Source organism: Falco rusticolus, chromosome Z (assembly GCF_015220075.1).
Source record: "Falco rusticolus isolate bFalRus1 chromosome Z, bFalRus1.pri, whole genome shotgun sequence".
In the NCBI taxonomy this organism is placed as follows: domain Eukaryota; kingdom Metazoa; phylum Chordata; class Aves; order Falconiformes; family Falconidae; genus Falco; species Falco rusticolus.
This window is the reverse complement of record NC_051210.1, coordinates 73,864,157-73,887,499: the sequence shown is the minus strand read 5'-3', so window position 1 is coordinate 73,887,499 and position 23,343 is coordinate 73,864,157. Positions and strand designations below refer to the sequence as shown.

General features: G+C 47.1%; 1 protein-coding gene across 2 annotated transcripts; it reads right to left on the bottom strand.

Annotated features, from left to right (window-relative positions):
• Positions 1-1,258: 1,258 nt before the first annotated feature.
• LOC119141268 (valosin containing protein) lies at positions 1,259-22,298 on the bottom strand. Of its 2 annotated transcripts, none has more exons than XM_037373376.1 (17): positions 22,244-22,298; positions 16,820-16,931; positions 16,273-16,445; positions 14,640-14,782; positions 13,541-13,671; positions 11,653-11,784; positions 11,134-11,236; positions 9,195-9,328; positions 8,810-8,945; positions 7,661-7,773; positions 6,833-6,997; positions 6,602-6,724; positions 5,293-5,505; positions 3,708-4,016; positions 2,615-2,770; positions 2,118-2,272; positions 1,259-1,718 (listed from the first exon to the last, which is right to left on the bottom strand). In XM_037373376.1, the coding sequence occupies exons 3-17, from the start codon at positions 16,437-16,439 to the stop codon at positions 1,613-1,615; spliced, it is 2,286 nt and encodes a 761-aa protein (XP_037229273.1). In that variant the 5' UTR covers positions 16,440-16,445; positions 16,820-16,931; positions 22,244-22,298; the 3' UTR covers positions 1,259-1,612. The 2 variants fall into 2 exon arrangements, with proteins under 2 accessions (XP_037229273.1, XP_037229272.1); XM_037373375.1 differs by lacking the exon at positions 22,244-22,298 and adding an exon at positions 21,895-22,080.
• Positions 22,299-23,343: the final 1,045 nt, after the last annotated feature.

Sequence of the window (23,343 nt, the reverse complement as noted above, 5' to 3'; positions counted from 1 at the left end):
CCATGGGGAGAAGGGCAGGCAGGGAAGTGGCCCTGGGGTCAGTGTTTCCAGGTGCCACCTAACACAAAACCAGAGCTGGTGGGGGGCAGGGAAGCGCCAGGCCCTGCTGCCATCGGAGCTGGCAACGGCAGGAGCAAGCAGCAGTGTTTTCTCTAATAGAGGTGGCATGAGGACAGGGTAGACATCTCTGAAGTAGGACAGAGCACCTGAGCCACCCACCCTCCCCAGGGACCTGCGTGGCCTCCTACCCCAGCAGGAGCTTGTCCTATTTAAAGGCAGCATTCCCGACTCCAGCGCATTCCTCCCCGCTGCCATGCACAAGCCCCCTCTCACAGACAGCCCCGTCCTTCTTCTGCCATCTTGACACTCCCCTCTCCCCTTCAATCCAGCTGGTTTGATGGAGCCCTCCAAGATCTGCCAGGCTTTGGGGCCCCACATGGGCCCCACACAACTCCTGCAGCAGGGGAGGGGAGGCAGGGAAGTCAGAAGGGCCCAGGGCAACCTTCTGCCGCACCATCTGCATTTAACACTCTTTGTGGAACCCTCAGCTCCTGCACCCCCCAAAGGCCGACGGCACACGTATCCTACGGCTCCTGCCTCCAAGAGGTTCCGAATCCAGCCTCCCACCCTGCTCCTGTGTACATGATGGGACCAGACCCAGGGCTTCTCACATAAACCACCAAGAAGTAACACAGCAGCAATTTCCTCAATTCAGAGAGGGAAAATAAACCAAGGAGCAAGGCAGCAAGACGGAAGTGGAAGGGAAGGAGAACCATGGTCAGAATCCAACTAGTGTTCAGGGCACAACCAGAGATCCAAGACTGTCATCAGAAAGCCAAGGGGATGCACGAAGCGCTGTGCTGAAGCTCCCCTCTTGCCCAACCACAGCGGTGTCACCCCAGCCCCAGAGACAGCCCAAGTGCCACCAGACAGGACAGATGAGACACGATTCGTTGGAGAAGTCCTTTGCTGCAGAGGAGCCAAAGCAGCAGGAGAGCTGACAGCTCACGGCAAGCATCGCAGCAGCAACACCAGACACCTGCTGCCAGGCTTTCTTGCCAAGCCAGGGCAGTGGGGAGGCACAGCCAAACCCGCTTCTTCAGTTAACGCGAGCTAAGAAGTGTTAAGAAGCGCAATCCCGTACACAGCAGGGACGTGCACATACAGATGGACCCCACCAGAGGAGCATCCCACGGCATCCCAGACACCGGCTTACAGACAGCACCAGCACCACACAAAGGAACTGCCAGGGCCTGGCTAGAGTTTTGTGGGATTTTTATTATTTTTATGGGGTTTTGTTGTTTGTTTGTTTTTTTTTTTTTTAATATAGGCTAGCGTTGTACCCTTTGCTAAAAGCTGATTTCTGCCACATAAACTAGAACAGAAATTTCTCAGAAATTAAGTCAGTTCCCCTCCTTGTTAATTCACTGTCTGCCTCCCAACTGAACAACGGTCTGGATTTGTGCCTGCAGAAAACATTCCCTGTACAAAGTCTGACGTGCAGCTACACTGTTCTGACTGAGGAATGAAGAAGCCAAGAGTCCATTGAACATTGGATTTTTCCCTGTACAACGTGGCCTAGTTTGGAGGTTGGTCGACCAAGGACAGCAAGTTAACCGTAGAGATCATCATCGTTGTCTTCACTGTACACGTTGCCCCCGCTGCCACCTCCTGTGCCTTGGCTCGGACCAGCACCGCCCTGGCTGCCCGACGGGAACCTGTGTGCAGCAGCGCAGAAGAAGAGATGCTGTTCAAAAGCCTCCGCACAGCTCAGCACCATCCCCTCCCTCCACACCAACACCCTGGTGCCAAGTAGGACAGGCAGAAGAAATGGGATGAAGCCTTAGGACAGGTCACACAAAAAGCTCACTGGGCTGCCGCTTGTGTTAAGAGGAAAAAGGGTTGATGGAGCTCAGGAGCACGAACAGAGCAGCTACAAAACACCTGCAGCACAGCCTACACCTGCAATGTGTACTGGCCGTTGTACACACCGGGGAGAATCAGAAAGCATAGTGGAAAAGGGGTTTGTTATCCAGAATCCAGCAGAAATCTGCCTTGGTGCCCTGCTTTGGGGCCAGCTGAGCCATGCTGCCCTCCCTGCACCTCCCCATGGTTACCTGAAGCTGCCAAAGCCACGGCTCTGCTGTAGAGTCTGTGCAAACATCTCGTATTTCCTGATGTCGTTGTCACTGACAGAGCGGCGAGCAAAGCGCATGGCCTCCTCAAAGTGATCCCTGCGTATCTCGGGAACCGGGTCATCCTCCTCCACTTCCTGCAGCAGGACAGAGGGGCCAGGTGAGCTGTGTGCCTGAGCTCCACGGCCCAACAGCCACCCACAGCCTCCCTCCAGGCCAGGATGCTCCAACACCCACCAGCGAGGGGGCTGGAGAAAGATGCTGCAGCAGAGTGTGAGTCAGGGCTGCAGCAGGGGCCTTCTGAGCAATACTGACCATGAGCCACCCCAGGAGGGCCTCAACCTCCCACAAGATGAGAGCAGAGCGCTCCAGCTCCACACTCTGTGTAAAAGTCCACTTGTCCCCATATGACAATCAGAGGGAGGAACACTTGACACCTCACACACCTGAGCAGGGAAAGCTCACAGTGCCCCACTCACCATGGCAGAAGGGTTGGTTTGCCTCTCGCGTTCTCGCCTGATCTCACTCTCAATGGACTCACGAATGGCCAGTTTGCAGGCACGCTGGCAAATTTCTGTCAAGTCAGCCCCCGAAAAGCCATTGGTCATCTTAGCTAGGAAATCCAGGTCAACATCCTAGTGGGAAAAGACAAGATTTAAAAAAAAAAAAAAAAAAAAAAAAAAAAAAAAAAGGCAAGCAAGAACTTCTCCTTAACACCTTACATCCTCAGGTGACAGAGAAGTGTTTTCAGATCCCATGGTATCAAGGTGCTGCCTTAACTCTGGCCACTTTTGGAAAGATCAGCTTTTAAGGTTCCTGTCTTTGGAAGTTAACCACACAAAGGCAGGCCACACTCCCCACACACCCACCAAGAATCCACGAGGTGGCTCTAAATGCCTCTGCACTTGTGGATTTAGGATATGATTTGCTCAGGTCTCAGCATTAAGAGTCAAACAAAGCACTGTCACACTGGAAATGGGGCACAGGCAGACCAAAACAACTGACAGTTCTCCTTCCCCTCAGCTGAGGGCGTAGTACCACAACCTCCTCTGAAGCTTTCCTTCCCAACAGAACTTTAAAAGGTAAGCTTGGCATAAAAAAAGCTTGAGCTCTCACTTGACATCTGCTTTTCTCTGATTAACTATCAGTTGAATGATTGCCTACTCCCCAGGCAAAGAACATAGCTCTTGCGTACGATAAGAGTTAAGCAACAATTAACTGCAATGGTTCCTCTTTCCCCTTCCCACCCCTGTGTCCTACATTAACTTTTCTTTCAGAGTACAAGGATCTTTTCCATCTTGCCACAGCAGGCTTCCCTGTTCCCGTGCTGCGGGCAGAACTCCACCATGTGACAAAGACCTGCTGTGCTTACAGACGGACGCCTAGCTTTGTTAACACCTACCTCAAAGATAAAGACTCCCCCCTACCTCTTCATTTCCATCCTTCAGGGACTGAAGGTTTCCCAGCTCTGCCCCCAGCATCCACAAGCCCTCTGTTCTGTCCACTGCTTGTGAGGAACACGTGCAGCACACAGCAAACCCAAGTCAGGCACGCTCAGGTCACAGATCCTACCTTGGCAACTGGTGATTTCCTCAGGTTGGCCTTAAGAATAGCAACCCGAGACTTCTCATCAGGCAGGGGGATGTAGATGAGCTGATCCAGGCGGCCGGGGCGCAGGATGGCTGGGTCAATGATGTCTGGCCTGTTGGTGGCTCCAATGATGAAGACATTCTTTTTGGTGGACATGCCATCCATCTCAGTCAGGATCTGGTTGATGACACGGTCTGCAGCACCACCACCATCACCAATATTCCCACCTCGAGCCTTTGCGATGGAGTCCAGCTCATCAAAGAAGAGCACACAAGGGGCTGCTTGGCGGGCCTACAAAAAGGAAACGGGAACAATTAGTCCATGTTAATACCACCCAGTGAGGAGCATGCTGACTTCACACTCAGCCTACCCTACTATTACAGCAGCTCAGAGGAGTACCAAAGCACTGCTGCTGCAAGAAGAGCTTGAAGGAGCTGCTCCAGAACAGTCTCCTGCCACACAAACCTTCAATTAACTCCTCCTGAACAACAAGCTGAATTTCAAGAGCCTTGCCGGAGTAGGCAGAAGCGTGGAAACTCCAGTGCCTAAAGGGAAAGCTGGAGTCAGTTTGCCTTGCAATTTTCCTTGCAAGGCCAGGGGACATTAACTGGTTATTTAGGGCCTCAAGTATCAGTAGGCAAGATATATCCAATGGAAAGGGGAAATCCAATAGCTGTCTTCAGCTACCTAATGGGTAGTCACAGGGAAAAGGGAGCCAGATCCTTCTTTGAGGTGTGCAGTGAAAGGAGGAAAGACCACAGGCACAAACAGCTGCAAAGAAAACTCCAGTTAGAAATAAGGAAAAAATAAATTCTTCACAGTGAGAGTGCTCAAATACTAACACACATGCCCAGAGAGGTCAGGAACTCTCCACCCACAGCATGTGTTAAGAACATGAGGCACTGAGCAACCTAATCAAACTTCCAAGTTATCTCCCTGCTCTGGACAAACAGCTGGGCTAGATGGCCTCTGAGGTTCTCTCCCAACCTAGGTTCTTCTCTCTCACTCTCCTTCCAATTTTTTTTTATCAGCACCTTCCCTGACCACAAAAGTGAGGATTGCCAGGATAATCCACACAGATATGTTCTGGAACAGCAGGCAACACTACCTATGGAGCAACTGGGCAGGAGGAGTGAGCTCCTTTCTAAGCCATGTAAATTGCAGGACAAGAACCTGAGAAGATATTTTGCAGATTTTTGACAAGATATTATGCAGGACAAGATATTCTGAAAATCTGTAGATGGTGATGGCTAATGAGGTGTTAGGTCTTCAGGGACGTGGATGATATCTACGCCATTCTAATGCTAGCCTCACTGCTAAGGCACTGGGGCATCTATCACCCTGTAACAACGATGTAAACTGTAGCCAGAGAAAAGGGTTTAAATAGCTATGTTGCTGAAGAGGGTTAATTCCCCAACATCAGGAAGGCAGCTCCCGCTCTCAGTGCAAGTGGACAAAACACAAAGGACACAGACAAGAACAAGGCCAGTAAGGCAGATGCTGTGGAGACAAAGTTCTGGGGGTACCTCAGCACAGACACAGCACAGGGAGCAGAAGAAATGCTTACCTTGTCAAAGATCTCACGCACGTTGGCTTCAGACTCGCCAAACCACATGGTGAGCAATTCTGGCCCCTTGATGGAAATGAAGTTTGCCTGGCATTCGTTGGCAATGGCTTTGGCCAGCAGCGTCTTACCACAACCAGGTGGCCCATAGAACAGAACCCCTTTTGATGGGGTCATACCAAATTTAAGGAACTTGTCTGGGTGCTCCACAGGATACTAAGGGAGAACAAAACAAATAAACAAAAATCTCCTGTGATGAGCCAGGACAAGCCTGTACCTTAGAATCACAGAATGGTTTGGGTGGGAAGGGATCTTCAAAGATCACCTAGTGCAATCCTTCTGCCATGGGCAAGGACATCTTTCTGTAGATCAGTTTTATTTCTCCTCCTACCAGAAACACTACGTGCGATTTCTGATGGGTTAAACACAAAAGATCCTGCCTGCTCAGTGCCACTGGAGTTTTTAAATGGACACTGGTTCAAAGAGTGGCTAAATTGGAAAGCTGCCTTAAACAACCTATTTACCTCTAAGAACTAAGTACCAGTTCAGGTAGTTTTCCAGCACACTTAACCCCAACTTCACTCTGCCCTGCAGAAGCAAAAACGAACAGCTCATTATCTAACCTATTCCCTCTGCTCTCCAGAATCAGGCAAGATGTGTGATGTGAGCATTTATCCTCAGCAACGAGGTCAGAGATAGGTGATGATTTTAACATCAGAAAATTAAGACTGAAAATTAGATTCTTTTATTCACAGACAGGATGTTTCTACAGTGCCAGCTGAAAGCAGGAACGTATCAAACCCTAACCATCCCAATGCAGTCAACAGGAGTTTCCACAGAGCATTCTTGACTTTTTGTCCCAGTCTTTCCCTCACAGAAGCCTTCACAGTTACTTCTCACCTGTCCCTGTACTAATGCTGACAGGAAGCCCTTCAGAGGCTCTCTGTGTGAGAATCTTCAACCACTTTCTGGCATATAAAGCCACCACATAACAGGACTCTCACAGTGGTCCCACTGCTGGTCTCCACTTAAGAGAACCAGAATGCTGCTGTTTCAGCACGTAGCACAACACCCACCTAAGATGCCACTGTAGACTCAGCTATGGAAAGCCTGATGCTGCATCCCAGCACTTTCCAAGTTCACTAAGATGGAACAGCATGGTATTTTTAGTCCATTACAAGCAAATACCATAAAAACCTCTGCATTTAGCCAGTTCACAGCCCAAACAGGAATCTGAAGAAGTTCTGGATTTTATTATTATAATTCATTTTTCAAGCTGACTAAGCAAAAAAATGTGTTGAAAAATCCTTACTTGTACAAGCTCCTGGAGTTCTCTCTTTACGTCCTCTAGACCACCAATATCTTCCCAGGTAACTTGTGGCACCTCCACCACAGTCTCCCGAAGAGCAGACGGGTTGCTCTGGCTCAGAGCCCACTACCATTATAAGAAACGGCATTATATGAATTCTAACATATTATGTTCCACTTGCTTCAGATAAGAAATTAGACATTGCAACAAAAAAGAGGGGCACTCCTGCATTACCCTGAAGTCATCCATTGTCACAGCCAGTGAGTTCATCACTTCTGCATCGATGGTTTCATCTTCTAGGTCTATGAGATCCATCTTCTTTCGGATAGCCTGAAGGGCAGCTTCTGAGCAAAGAGCAGCCAAGTCAGCACCAACATGGCCATGGGTCTCGTTTGCCACCTGAAAGCAGAGCACTGACTATGACTCACAGGGATACACGCAAATGCTCTGCAAGGGCAGCGCATGCTCTGGTCACTCACTGGGAAGGGCAACAAAGCTCTGGAGGACAGCAGTATCAGTGCTTTCCTGCAGACTCAAGCCAAGCATTACCACATATGTAACAGGCAAAGACACCACTGTTCCACCTCCTACTTGAGATCCAAGCTGCAACTGGAATTCAGATGGTATACAGAAAGATAACCCTGAGGACTGCAGTTCTTCATTCAGGACAGAGATTACAGGAACCATCCAGTTTACACAGGATGTCCAGTATCACCACAATGCTCACCCAGCTCTCAGAGAGCTGTTTCAGGCTTGCTTTACTGTTAAAGAGAATGCCCAGCAAACAAACCCAGAAGAACAGGGGCAAGGCATTTCCAGACTGGACTGATGATACACATTTGTTTCTCTTAGCCATGGCATTCTTAACTAGTGAGTAAGGATTTTTGTTCACTGGTAAACTAGTTAGAAGGAAGCCCAGAGATCACACATTCACAGTTTCATGCTGTCCTAAATGAGCAACTGCATTTATGCGATCAAGGCTTAACAACTCTTCCACTACAAAACAGAGCACTGGGAATGTCTCTGTGCAAAGACAAGCTTTCCTAATAGCACGCTACTCACCTGTTCCAGATCCACATCATCAGCCAGTTTCATATTTTTTGTGTGGATCTGCAGGATCTCCAGGCGCCCGGTGGCATCTGGGATACCGATATCTACCTCTCTGTCAAAACGACCTGGGGAGCACAAAACATACGTTGAGCTGCTGATGCTGCAAACTAGCAGAGCTGCGGTTGCTGCCTTCCTCTGACTGAACATGATGACAAGCCACAAACACATACAATTTCAGAAAATGCCAGAGCTTTGGGTTTCTCTGCAGCATCTGTCAGCACAGCAGCAGAGTCAGATCAGAAAAGGAGGAAAGGCTTTAGCCATTTAGGGAAAGTGAGACTACTGCATTAACTAGAGTTCAAAATTATGTGACACACTGGATTGTTGGTTTAGTAACTTTCCAAGCCTCATTGTTATGAAAATATGCTCCCCTGAACCAACACACCATGAGATATTTTTGTTTATTTCTACCTTTGTGTCCTCATCACAAGAGTCCGCAAATACTGACAGACTTCATTTTTCAGAACTTTCACAGCAGTACTGAAGTGGTGAAAAATATAAACTGCCCCAGCATCTGAAGAGAGGTATTACTGCAATATCAACCAAGGTACATGCACCTGTAATTTTCCTCTGGCTATAGACGGGCATTCAAATGGCTCGCTACACATTTAAGAGGCTGTTTTCCCCTGCACATGTGACTGGTTTGCTATTACAGACTTCATCAACTGGACACACACCAGACATTCATTCACAATGAAAAGTTTAGAAAACCTGGATCTCAGAAACTACCAGACTTCTCACCAACAGAAGAGAAATCAGACAGTTCAGAGCCTTCTGCAACCTAAGGCATGAACATCTCCTTAAGCACTTACTCTTCAGTGTGTCCTCAACCAGCTTCACTTAATAGAAGCTAGCACACTTTTCCACTCTGAATTATTTTGTTTATTTCTGCAAGTTCTAACCTAATACAGCATGGAAAATGATACCAAAGTGTGGAAGCCTAGAGATGAATTTCAAACAAGCAGCTGGAGACAAGTTGATAGTTTATGTAACACACAGAAGATGTTTAATATTAATTTCTGCTCAATTCTTCCAAGGCTCCTGAAGCATAGCCTGTAACAAAGTATGTGATACACAAGAAAAAACTGCAATCATGGTTACCAAATCGCCTGAGTGCTGGGTCAATGCTATTAGGTCTGTTGGTAGCTGCCATAACGATCACATGCGCTCTCTGTTTCAGTCCGTCCATAAGAGTCAACAGCTGAGACACTATGCGACGTTCCACCTCCCCATGTGTCTATGGAGAGAGATATCAGTGGTTAGACCAAAAGCTCTACAACACAGCACAGGGGCTAGTACTGCACCAGAGTGGACAGATTCAACAGCCAAAAGCTGTCAAGAAACATTGTGAACTACATCTAATTCTTCTCATGTCCAAATGAAATCGAGCATTAAGTACTGCTTTACCCTATAGTCAAATGCAGAGATTCATGCCTGCTGCTACCAAAAAGATTGTACTTCTTCACCTTCTATATGCTTTCTTTACCTTCTCTCTCTTAGGAGCAATGGCATCCAGTTCATCAATGAAGATAATGGCAGGAGCATTCTTCTCTGCTTCTTCAAAGGCTTTCCTCAGATTGCTCTCAGACTCACCAGCCAGCTTGCTCATGATCTCAGGACCTGAAAAGCAGCAGCACTGTGGCACTCAGAGAGGCAACTAGCCCCAAGACATGCAGCTGAATCTGAATTCTTTTAGGTCAATGCTCTTGTGGGACAATTTGTATTTTAAACCAAAGGAAATACTATCAACAGAGTTCACTAAATTTGCAGCTGAACAGGCAAGAAGGGCATGCAGAATTACTTTGTATCATTATTCTGGTGTTTTCAGTTTACTCTAACAGATGCAAATGCAGCACTAGTCAATAAGCTCTTTAGCTGCCTCTTTCCTTACCTTATTTCACACTTGGTAAGCTGCTCTGTAATGTGCTACCACACACTGTTAATGGCAATCGTAACTTGTAAGAAGAGCAAACAAATTATATGGTGATGAATTATCAGGGTAATTAAGGAAAAAGCTCCAAGATACTGAAGCTGCCTTTAGCTTACATTACCAGGTATACATTTACCTCTCTAAATTCCTACAAATGAGTTTTTTTTAAAAAAAAAACAAGAAAACAAAACCAAAAATCCAAACTCCATCTCCTCTCAAACGACACATTAAAAAACATTAAAAAAGTGTAAGCAAATGAGTCCCAAGAGAAAGGACAGCACTCCTCTGAGATCTCCTACAATTGCTGAGAACTAGTGCAGGCTTACAGATTTTTTTCTGTTTTTAAAGATTTTTCCATCATGCTGATGGGAGTGGTAATGAACAGAAAGTATGCTTCTAAAAGATCCAAGAAAAAGAAACCTGATCCTCAGGAGTGCAAAGCTGCTGGCTGACTGAAGCACCCTAGCTGCAGAGCCACTGGTGCAGGCAGGTAGTAAGACTGCTTCAATACAAGTAATTCACCAGTTCATGCCAGCTCTGCTTACAACACTGCCTGCAGATCCAGGCTTGGGACGAATGCATCACTAACCCTGACAATGTTATTTTTATTATGCAACAGAAGTACAAGTGTCTATAAAGAAACGGCTGGCTCATTAGCATTCAGTGACAGCTTCCACACACTTTAGGAAGTATATGACAAGGGTGACATATGGTTAAACTGAGCCCATTTACATCTGATATCTTGAGACACAAAGCAAGTCACATCCCTACTGCTGGTCACTGCTATGCTGTGCTATGCAGTTCTTCACTATTGCCTTCATGGGTCTATGTGATTGAAAACAGAAAAGAAAACCAGCACTCCTTAAGTAAAAATGTTCAGTTATTCCAGCACTGACTGTAAAATGGGACAGAAAATTCAGAATGTGGTCCTTACCGGACATAAACCAGTAACAATCTCAACTGCAACATATGAGAGTTCTCAATAGGAGGTTCTCTCACCTGTAGCTAAGTCCCAAGGTACTCACAGCTTTCAGGAAAATTCCTCCCAATGGATGTTACGTGAAACAAAACTGGTCTTGTGCTTTACTTGAAAGGAAAGAGAAATCCACAGCAGACCACCTTCTTTTCTAAATGGAACATGGTGCAGCAATAAAAGCAAGTGTCCTGCACCCATATACTTAGAATAATCTCAGCACTTCGCTCCCAGCTCTGCCCTCAGCAACATAAATGAACAGACAGACAGACAGACTTCAAGTCCCTGTGTCGCAAAGCTGTCTTCCAAGCACCCTACTACAACACAATCAAGCTGAAGTGCCACTACAGATGCTTCCACACAAGTGGCCTCCAAATGTCCCCAGAGGCATGCTTGAAAGAGGTAAGGCAGGATGTCAGGCAGACACTGTGGCTCTACAAGCCCTATTAACACCGTTCATTACCATAAGATGGATGAATAAGCACATAGCAGATCTGGGGCCAAAGCAACCACAAACCTTACCATTTATCAGGAAGAAGAAAGCCCCTGTTTCATTGGCTACTGCTCGGGCAATCAGTGTTTTACCAGTGCCAGGAGGACCATACAGTAGGATCCCACGTGGAGGCTGAAGACAAAGACAAGGGACTTTGGTGAGCTAGTATCTGAATGCCCAAGTAGCTTCACAGTGAAATTGTACACACTTCATAAAGCTTGTCTGAAATTGAAATTGATGCAAACTCATGCAACAGCTGTCATCCCAGCATTGCTATCAACACCCTCACTACTTTGCGCGTCACATGAACAAAAACCTTGCCAGCAACTGACAGCACTGATTCAAGGCATCGTTCTGCTTTACAAGTTGCCAGTACTTTAATACGTGTCCAGAACATGTAAGCAAGTACTTTCCTAACACCATCATTAAAAAAAAACAACCAACCACAAATCACTTATTTGCCCTGCCAATGCCTCATAAACCTCTGACATCAAGAGTCATCTGCAAGGGCAAGCTCACTCATCCACCTGGTGCACACGGAGACCTACCTTCACTCCTATGGCTTTGAAGAGGGCAGGGTGTCGGAGGGGAAGTTCCACCATCTCTTTGATTTGAGCCAGCTGCTTCCGGCAACCACCAATATCATCATACCCCACTTCATTCAGTGACTCCTCTTCATCCTATCCAGAAGGAAATGCATCAAACATTTGAGTGAAAACAACAGTTCAATAACCCCTCCTAGTCTACAGAAGCCAGGAATCCAGGTTTTTGCTCCCAGCCACTTCTTTGCTGTCTTGATATTCTCACTTTAAAGTCTTCCTGGTGTCTTCTACAATTGTTTCTTAGCTCTGTCTTCCCAGACATACAAAGGGAATTGCCTGCACATACCTAGACCTTACTAAAGCTCAGACTCTTGAATGACAGCCTCTGCTGCCAGGCTCCCTACAGACTCAAGCACAAAACAAGCTCTGGGACACTCTGACATGGCTAACAAAGATAGTAATAGACAATGAAGCTCAGTATAAAATACACTTTATTCCTTAAACTATTAAGCAGTATCTCTACTTGACATACTCTAGCTATCATACAGTTCTGAGATGTACTGCTGTCTTTTAGGATTGACCCAAATTAACAAAGAATATTAAGATCAAGATATGTGGATAAGATCAACTGCAACCAACTCTTCCAGTATAGCTCTACAGCATCCACTCATGTGGTTGTCCAAATTTCTACTTGGCCTTAGTTATCTGTAACATTAGGCCACAATAAAACAGTAAAATAACACAGCCTGGAATCTCAGAGGGGCTCAGTCAGACCCCACAAACAGGAACTACTACCTCAAGCAGGTCACTCACAGTCTGGACCTACCAAGCAATGAAGGACTCCACATCTGGAGATTCCTACCCTCTCTGGGTCCTGCTGCAAGTTTGGGGGGAACATTTTTCCTAGTATCTACTGGGAATTTCCCTTGATCCACCTTATGGCACTGCCCCTGGCCCACTCCCTGGGCACAGCTCTGAGAAAGAGCTTGGTCATCTCCCCATTCCCATCAGGCAATTGCGAGTACACCTGCCCTTTTGCCTTCCAGGACTCTCCAGACTGCATCATCCCACTCTACCTTCTGACCTCCAGCTCCTCATCATTTCGGTGGCCTTGGCTGAACCTTCTCCTTTCCGTCTCTGCTGTGTCCTGAAGAGCCCAAAGTGGAGTCATGGGGTGCCCAGATGCAGTCTCACAAGTGTCACACAGAGGTGAATTTTTCAGAAGGCAGCTAACTACAAACTAGCACTCACCCTGATCTGCAGGCAGTAAAAAGGCTTTTACTTCATGAAGTATGCAACCACCTTAGCTCATTTCTCTGAGATTCCCTACTCTGTAACAGTAAGGTGGTCAAAATCTGACAGAGAAGCCACTTGGGCTGCCTCAAACCTGGGACATTCAAGGCTAGACACCTTATGGGACTGGGGATTCATTTATTTATTTATTTTATTTTTATAAGTCAACCATTTTTGGATTTCAGATTTCTCACTGAAAAAGCACTAATTGCTTTCTTTTCACGTGGCATGAAATTTAGTGACATTGTAAGCTCTTCCTCCTATGGAACAAGGCAACTTTGGAATTAAAAGACGCACCCAAGTCCAGCATGAGATATCTGGAAGCAGATGCAAAACCAGCTGCTGCCAAAGTATGTCATCTCATCAGCAAACCTACGCACTGGTTGCTATCTCAGCATATGAGGAAGGACACTGGAAGTGCATTTCTCTGACGACCTCCAGCAGCAGCTCATGTCCTGAAACTGGAGTTTGTAACCATTACATTCAATACACAAAATGCCAAAAACAGGAACCACAAACACTGCTGCTCTCATCCCCTGTGACAGAAACAGACTTTGGACAGAGTAGATTCAGGAGAACCATGTGGCAGGATTCTGCTCACCTCTCGTTTGATCGGCTCTCCTTCACAATGGATCACTGTGTCCGGAGCCACTATGCAGTATGGACTTGGATCTGTCTCCACCACTTTGAACTCCACTGCACGCATCCCTCCACGCACCAGGAAGATGTCACCTGTAAAACCCCACACTGCAGTAGCCTGCTGCAACTGACAGCTGCAAAATGTTGACCCTTGTACTACCAGCAGCCCCAGAGGACGAGGAAGTGGGCTATGCAGGCATACACTGCTGTCATTTGAAACTGCTCTGCATTTTAAACTCCAGAGCTGCATGTACTGTGACTACCCGGGCACCATTTAGATTCGCAGCAGTTAAAAAGTTCTCAAATTTCATCCAGTAACAAGCAGCAAACCAAACCAGCAAACAATAGAAAAGAATACTCTGCCTAAACACAAAACACAAAGACAAGGAATCACATTTCTTTTCCATTCAGTTTCAATTTAACGTTCCTGAAACAGGCAAAAAGAACTAGCTTAATGAAAATCTATTTTGAAGTTATTATAACTAGTTGGTACTAGTTATAACGGGTTGTCTCCAGAAGCAGAATAATACTGCACTATGACTCCTGGCTAAACCAGGCCACAGCATAGTATATTAGGACCTATTTGTTCCAGCAGAAATGCTACTAGCACAACTTCTAAAGTGCACTTACTTTTCTACACATTCTCCCAGTTATTTTGAAGAGGTGAATTTATCAGAGCAAGCTGATATACCCAAGCAATTGCTCAATATGCAGGCAACTCCCCAATTCCATCAAGTGGTAGCAACTTAGTTTAATGAGATTTTCTCCTGAGTTCTACCCTGAGCCTTTTCTGATGCTCTCCCATCTCATGTAGCAAAAAAAAAGAAATAATTAAAAAAAAAAAAAAAAAATCAAGCTGCTCTGCCAGCCAGCAGCAGCAATCATACTTTCTTCTGAAGATCTGGAAAAAAAATCAGCAACAGCAAAATCTCACTCTACAGATGTCAGTCTAATGCTTCACAGAGATCTCTGCAAGCTTCTAGAAATTCTCTTTATTCAGAACAGTCTCAGGACTAGCTCGCACTCGCTGCCATCAGGACTTCAATAACAGGCACTATTACCTTTCCTGATGGGCCTGTACGCTTCCAGGAAGTACGGCTTGAGATAGACCTCAAACAGATTCCCCGTGATCCCTTCTACCGTGTCATCAATTGGAAGCACATGGATACGTTTACCGTATTTCACATCAGGGCAAGGCTGGATGCTACAACAGAAGAAAACTCCAGTTAGATGGTAAATCCACAAAGCTCACAAGCCTCGTAATACACAATAAAACACTTGATACACCGTGAACAATTGTTTACAATTGGGTTTAATCACAATTCTCACTGGTTCTTATAAGACTTGTCTCCCTTTAAAGGCATAGCATTATTTTTTTTCACCCCATGTTCTGTGCAGAGGGGGCTTTGTCAGCAGGGGGCTTTCTTTGCTCCAGGCTGGATCTTTTAGTATGCTAATTAGGATACACACATAGTTCAAGTAATTTTATGTTTGGTCTCATTATCTCCTTAAGCCTACCTTGTTATGTCTCAGCTTGACTTACTTTATGGCATCTGTTCCTTCTCGTATGACCATGACCGTTTATAACATCCCCTGTTTTTCAAAAATCTTTCTTGTTTTTCATTATAGATACTTGCGTATTTTGTCTAAAGTTAAATAAGAGACTGACCTTCTATTAACCACATATACGCAAGCCAGTCCAGTATGGATCCACAGACCAACACAAAGCACTGTTCTGTTCTGACTACTGCGGTGTTTAGAACTTGCATTTTCTAGTCATAGGGGTATGGGTGGAACAGTCTCATTTCTCTCCTCTACAAAGTTTGTATGAAACACATTTTGCACTTTGGAGATCATTCCAAGTACCACCTCAGAAAGTTTAGTGTCAGAAACCAATTCTCCCAGAACATGCAGGACATTCCAGATTAGGACAATGCTCAGGAGGAGTAGCTATTAGCACTCCCATATTTAAGCCTGCAAACCAGCATCTGTATGTTTAAGAAATGCTGACCTGCTTTCCCCCACCCCTCCCACCACAGAACAGAACCTGCGTCCCATAAGCTGAAATACGTACTTCACTACTTTCTGCAGGTATTGTGCAATAAAATTCCTGCAATGCTTTTTAAAGCATTTCTAAATTTAAAATCATTTTTATATCAAGGACTGGAATATAAACATCCTTTGGGGATGTTGTAAACTTGTTATGTGACTGCTTTATGTTTCTGTCACTCATTTCCAAGCAAGTTTTAACTTCTTTTTGCCACAGGGAAGCTCAGCTACTACGAGATCGATTACAATGTTGCTTTAATACCTTCCACAGTTTACACTGTGGACATTTAAAAATTTAGACAAGACAAATGACAATATAAATTTGAGAAGATGACTGTGACAACAGTGGGATGAATGAACCACTCAATTTAATAGCAGGACATGGGCTCCTGAAGGTGCTGAAGAGATTTGAGAATCTTTAGCACAGATTTTTAGTATTAATTTGAATATGCATATAGCCAGAAACACAAGCAAAAATAAATTGAGATCCCTGATCCTGAAAATGCTTCTGTGATCTCCTCTGGAAGATGTAAGAATATTTCCTTGCAGACCCTGCTTCTGCTGCTGACTCGATCAATTCAGGGGCAGCACACAAATTATTTAGGTAGCCCAGGGCTATGCAACAGTTCGCAAATGAGTCCTCACCTGATTACATCACCCAGGCGCACTCTCAGGTTGTTTCGAACAACCCTATTCATGCGGATCTTCTCATCTGAGCAGGTGTCATCTGACAGAACAATACAGACTGCTTCTCTCCTCTTCTTTCCTTTTAGCAGGACAGTGTCCCCTCTGAACAGCTGCAACTCGTCCATTTTTGCCTGTGAACAGTAACAGCATTAGAAAAACCTTTTGACCGAACAAGAATTCAAGCACTTGAAGGAGAGTTACTTGACTTTGGAGAATTACATCTTGGAAGTGATAACACTAAATTCACAAGGACAAGAGGCTCCCACTACGCCGCTCAAGAGCTGATACCGAAGCCAAACTGAGGGCACAAACTCAACTGAACCCTACAAATGGAGAATCATTGGAGATACATTTTATCATGGAAGAGTGTTAGGAAACCAAACAACCAGCAGCAGCTTCTGACACAAATACTTAGGCTCATGTTACAAAGTTACACTTCAAGTTAATACACAGTAACAACTTGCAAATTACCAGATTAACTGCTTTGATTTTATAGATGACACACCTGGGACAGTGACACAACACTGTTGTCTTCGTTGATGGCCTCATCAACAATTAACCGATTGGGCCTGTTCTTCTGCTTCAGAATAGCAGTCGATAAATCATCCACTTTAGAACTGGAAAAGAAAACAGAAGTTATGAGTCTGAGCAATACTGCTCCTCACTTTCCAGCCACCCTGTTTTCATCTCCACATTCTAAAACTTTCTTTGTTATCTTTTAAAAAATATGCTTGTTTGTAAAATAAAGAACATTTTTGCCTGACACCAGCTGCAGGAGTTCAAAGCACAATGCTTTCTGTCAGTAAATATAACTACTTTACTAGCCTCAAATGGAAATAGCTATGAAGCCACCTTTGAAAAGAAGTGGTCAGTGAGATGTTGCTGACTCTAAGATGTTTTGCCTAAAAGAATTAGTCAGACTCATCTGAAATCACATGTAACCACTGCCACCACAACAAAAGGTCAAGTCTATTTCGTGTCAAATCCCAAATAAATAGAGGAATTAAAGGACAATGCTGCAGACCCCCTGACAGGAAGAGTTGTAAGAGTTTAGCCTGTCAAGGCCTATTAGTTAAACCCAGCAAGCCAGTAGAAATATTCAAGTGCTCATGAAAAATGGGGGGGGGGGGTGTTTATTTGGGGTTTTTTGGTTGGTTGGTTGGGTTTTTTTAGGATATAAGCACCTTTCCGTAATACTTTCACAGGAGTCACTGCAGCTCTAGCCCACTATGCCACAAGAAATATGACGGATAATTTGTTTGCCTTGACAAAATGAAGCAAATCAAACAGCAAGGAAATGGAAGAAAGGCAGATTAAATGTTTTCCTTCAAATCTAATACGCTCCATTAAAGAAATATGAATTCAAATCTTTTGATTCCCAAGGAGCTCTTGGAAGTTGTATATTTGCCAGCCACAACAGTGGCTGACTGCTGTAACTTTCCTTGACAGGCACCTGACTCTTTCTCCAGGTATTCCAGATGTGCTGGAATGCTAAGGTCAGAACAGTTCATTTAATTCTGACAAATAAGACATTTGTCCTAAGCAAGCAGCAAGGGTAGGAAACTTTGTGGACAATGGTGATGGCCACACACTTTGGCTCCATTTCGCTCTTTTAGGGACAAAATAACCAGAAGAAATCACACCTTGAATGGAAGTGGCACAGCAAGCAGCTACACAGCATGAAGGCAGACCGTGGCAGCAGTGTGTCACGTGGCACACTCACTGCATTTTTCAACGTCCATAGGAAAGGGGTGACATACCTACAGTGTGATGCTACCCAAGGGCCGCCCACCTCTCAAGATAAGGGTTTCTCCAAGACAGGCTATGCTGTATTGGCTCCCTTCTCTGACACATAAAAGGGGGAACAATACCACGCAAGCCTCTGAAGGCAGCCAGCTTGTTTCCAAGAGGTTTTAAAGAAGCCCTGGAAGCATAGGAAACATGTTGCAAATGACAGACATTATTTTAAGTGAACAAAAGGAGCTGCTGTAAAATATGTCTTTCCTGGACTGCTGGTACTGGGAAAGTCGCCTTTTTCCCCTCTTCATTAAAGAGTGCAAGTGGTAAGACATTGCCATCCATCCATTTCACTGTAAGATGTTACAGATCCATTCTCCAAACCCAAAAAGACACAAGAAAGGCTGCTGGGCACATCCTGGAAGAAGCTCATGAATTCCATCCGCAATCTAAAATGTGGTCTTGGTGAAGTCCTGAAAAGGGTGGTATTTCTAGGAAAACTGAGAGAGCAGTAAGAAAACCAAACAAATACACTGTCAGGCCAGACAGGATCATGTGGTTAAAACAGAAAAAAACCTCAACAACCTATTTGTAAGGACCCTTCCTCAGCATTAGCTCCTGGCCACTGGAAATTAATTTAGCAGATAAGAGTTTAAAACTTGAGCTAAGTGACACCAGAAAGAAACAATACTCCTATTTAGCCTGTTCAAAGTATGAATGTAACTCATACTCCTCCACACATGAGATGTGGATCCAAAGGCCTTTTGATAAGAAACTGCTGCCAGACTTTGACTACAAAAGCCATTACTGAAACTGAGTGGCTATCCCTTGGGATGCAGAGACTGCCGTGTAGTCTAAAAATCAGTTTGGGACACAAGATAAAAATAAATGGAAAAGGAACTGGGCAGCAAGTGGAAGCTTTTGGAACTGTCCACAAACCAAGAGCTGTATAAAACTGCAAAAAAGTTCAGATACCTCCGACACACAGCAGTGCTGAAGAGCACAGCAAGAGGTCCACTTAGTTCTGCTGAATGGAAAAAAAAAGTTTTAGTACTGAAGAACTGAACCTACAGTTTCCTAAGTAAGAAGCAAGGGCTGGATCAATGTTGCTAGTACATTACTGCGCTTAAAGCAATCAAAAAGCTTGGAGGTATTAAAAATGGAATGAAGGTCTCCCAGAAACAGCATGCAGCCATCTCAATGTGCAGGGTCAGCTTCAGTTATCTGACTGGACATTTCTGCAAAGAAACAAAGGTGTTATGAAATTGTATGTCAGCTACACAGGAAAGTGATGTTATTTCTCCTACAGACAATGGTAAGGACTCTGAGAGACAAGCATCTTCCAGTAGCAATTCAGAATATTATTATCATCACTATTTGCCCTCCTTGCATCTTTCCTGGGGGTTCCTTGTGCTGTAACTGAAATGACAGAGCAAAATATATCTGTGCACCTCAACCACGCTCAGACAATCCCTGACATCTGGGTACCAGGGAAGGAGAGCGTGAACTGAAAACACTAAGCAGAAAAGCTTAAGGCATGGGTTGGGGCTCTCTTCTGCCAACTCTCCTATATGTGTTGGCAAGACTTCAGTGAAGGGTGGGACAGACAGCTAAGCTACGTAATTTTTAAAGCTCCACCATGAGTTTCCCATCAGAGAAAGCCTGGTGCAAATCCTCTAGATCATCTCTACTCACCCCTTTTGTGAGCTCCCTCACTCCTTTCTTTCACTGACTCAACAAGGAGATAAACTGAACACAACATAGCTTTAGAGCTGTTTTGGAACTAAAAGGAAATTCAAAGCCTGCATCAAGCCTGCCCCTAGAGAAAGGTCAGAAGCGAGGACATAACCCCTAGGCACAACTAATGGCCGAATTTGTATATGAAGTGCAAGACATCAATAATATTGAAGCAAATACATACTAGCCCTAAAGACCAACAGTAACAGGTTCCCCGTTCCCACCCTGAACCCCCTCTTCTCTTTCAGTAAAGCAGTCCAACAGCCCCATTTGACACAGGGAATGAATGGTAGGGGGGACAGAACATGGGGACGACGAATTTGCTACAACTTACATCCTTTGTCATTTTTCTCTATGCCACAGCTCTCCTTGTTCAGCATGTGATAAGGCCCAGAAGTTATGCATTGTGGTGGATGGCATGAAGAACAAGACCAGAAAGTAATTACCAATTAGCAGTTCTTCTGAGAAAGACTACCAAGCTCCAAGGCTCCACTTAAACTGAGGAAGCAAGTTCTTCCTGTAAGACTGTGCTAAAACTATAGCAAAAATTCACTGACTCAAAATGATTCCTGCTGCAGTAACGAAAGTGAAAACGGTCAAACCCTCTGAATGCTGGTGTGCCTTTTTAGCTATATGCTCAGGAACTTGCTTCCAAGATAAAACCTGTTAGTGGTTTCTTACCACCCTGAATATCCACATTACAGACTGAACTGCTTTCCCCAAGTATGTATTAAAAAAAAAAAAAAAAAAAACCACCACCAAAAAAAGCTCCAAACACATTAAATATTTTATCCATTGAAGTAAATGAGTGAGGTATCTGATGACTGCAGCCACTCACTGGAACAGCACATGACAACCAAGCAGTGAGTTCACACTCACGCTTAAGATGCCAAGTTCTCAAACACTGTTTCAGACAGGTAGGCACATGAAAACAAGAATCCCTTCAGAAACCACACTGCCTTAGCTCTTGCAATGCTACTCGCTGTGGTAAGGCTCAATTCCGTAAGATGGCTGCCAGAAGCACTGACCCAAAAAAGGCAACTAAGAAGTAACTCTTTTCCAGTTGCAGAGTAACTTTTGTTGACTCCTATGTGGTGAGAAGAACTTTGCTAAAGTAGAAATTTCTTTTTAAAGTCACTGTTCACCCCACTCAGCTGCAAGACACACCTCTGAGACTGTCACTTCCACCACAAGCTCTACCATGGACACCAAATTCTTGGCACAGCTTGCTGGAACTCACTCAACAGGACCAAGCAGATCTAAGTTTCAGGAGTTGCAAAAGAAAAGAAGAACATCAACGAAGGACACTGAAGGACCAAAAGCGCCTCTGGCAAGCCCAAAATGTCACTTCAAGTAGTCCTGAATTTGGGCAGTTTCTCTTTAGGTGCTATTTTTACTCCTCTCAACGTGCAATGAAGTAACTTACACACATGGGCTAGGAGCCAAGAGACCACTATTACTCAATTCATTTTTGAGGAGCACGAAAGACGATCCTCGGCCTGGAACAGAAAACCGAGCGAGGCAAGACACCAGAGATGAAAATATAGCCTATTGCCTCAGCTGGCACAGAGGGCAACCTGGCACAACATGTCTGCCTCTGCTAATGCCAAGTCACTTGCCAGACCGGGCCCGAGGGCCGCTGCGAGGAGGAGGCTGGGACGTGCCCCTCGCTGCCCCACCAGCCACTCCGAGGCCTGGAAGACAAAGCCCGCTCCGGCTAACGGCCTAGCCCTGGCGGGACGGCCCGGGCCGCGCCGGGGCATGGCAGGCAAGCGGCCCCAGGGCCCAGCGGGAGGCTCGGCCAGGCCTCGCCTCCGCCCCCCCACCCCCACCCCATGACTCGACACTTCCCGGGGAGGCCCGACCGGGGGACAGGGGGGCGTGGGGAGCAGCACGCAGGGAGGTGCCCATCCCCCTCCCGGCAGTACCCCCGCCTCCTCTGGGCCTGCATGACACAGCAGGAACGCGGGACGGATCGGGCCCGCCGACGGGCCGGGCCGGGCCGCGCCGCGCCTCGCCGCGCCTCGCCGGGCTAGGCCGGGCCGGGCCCAGCGCCGCTGCGGCGGGGCCTAGGCCGCAGCCTCCCGACCGGCGCCCCGCGCTTACTCTGATCCTGAGGCCATGGCGCTGGGGGGGAAGGGGCGAGGGGAAGCGGGAGGCGGCGACTCCTCAGGGCGGGCGGCGGCGGCGGGCTGCGGGTCCTGAGCAGGCTGGCGGGGACGACGGCGGATCCGGGCACTTCGTGCTGAGTGAACCTCAGAGCCGACTCATCAGAAAGGGGAGCTCCGCCGCCCACCGCCTGGCCTGCCTAGCAACAGCGTGCGCTGACCAATCGGAAATTCCTCCCGGGCGGCGTCTCAGCCAATGAGAAGGGCGGAAGTGGGGGGAACGGGGGGTGGGGTGTGGGGAAAAGACCGGGGGCGCTCCTTCCTCCGCCCCTCCCCTCTCTTTTTACCTTGCCAATCGTCACGAGCTAAGCGCAGCACCCGTCAGCCAATCGCAGCGCCGCCCCCACCGTCTCTGTTCTACCGGGCAACAGGGGCCGGGCAGCAAATGGCAAAAATCCGCCAATAGGAAAATCCGAACAGGAGGTCCCGCCCCAGCGGCCTCCTGGGTTAGTCTCCCCTCGGATTGGCTAGCGCTCGAGGAAGGGGGAGAGGGCAGCAGGGCTGCAGCCAATCGGAAGGGGCAGGGGGCGGGTGCTCGGGCGGAAGAGCGGGTGCTGAGGCGCGGGGCGGGCTTGCCCGGGCACGGAGTCGCGGCGCGTGCTGTGTGGCGTGCGGCGCCCGCGTCCCTGCTCCCCCATTTATTTGTTTATATTCCTGGCGGCTTTTCTTACTGGTGGATTTTTTTCCGGCAGGCCCGGCCGCACAGCCCGCTGCCCTCCGAGCCGCGGTCCCCACGCCCCCGCCTGGGTGGCGTTTGCCTGGAGCCTGAGCGCGGCCGGAGCCCAGCGGCACACGCAGCCCCGGCCCCGCTCCCCACCTGCCGGCGCCGGGCGGCCGGGGCAGCTCCTGCCGCCAGCTCCCCTCGCTGCCAGCTCGCCCCTTGCCATGCTGCTCCCAGCCGTTCCTGCCCCCTCCTGCGAGGCAAGGCTCGCCCAAGGCTGATCTTAGGCAGTCGTGGGACCTTCCGCACCCAAAATTAGCTCCAGCAAAAGTTGGGCAGGAAGGTGCCCCTTCACCCCTGCTCATGTCACAGAGGGACCCAGAGCCATGCAGTGCGGTGGGCACAGACCCCCAGGGATGCCGAGGACAGGCAGGCACAAGCCTGGACCCTGCCACCATTCCTGGCTCATGCAGCACACTGGAATTCAGTCCTCAGCGCTGCGCGCTTCAGCGCAAACCACGTCTCTGGGCTCCAAAGTATGCCGAGTATGAAGCCAGTATACAGAGCACAAGTAGGACAGATGATCTGACAGCCCCTTCCTTCATGAGGCTGTCTGCTCTGCCACCACCTCCCTGGAGCCCGGAGCACAGCCAGCCCCACCGCGCACAGCTGCACAGGCGATGAGGCTGCCTCTGCCTGTGATCTCCCACAGCATAGCCCACAGGC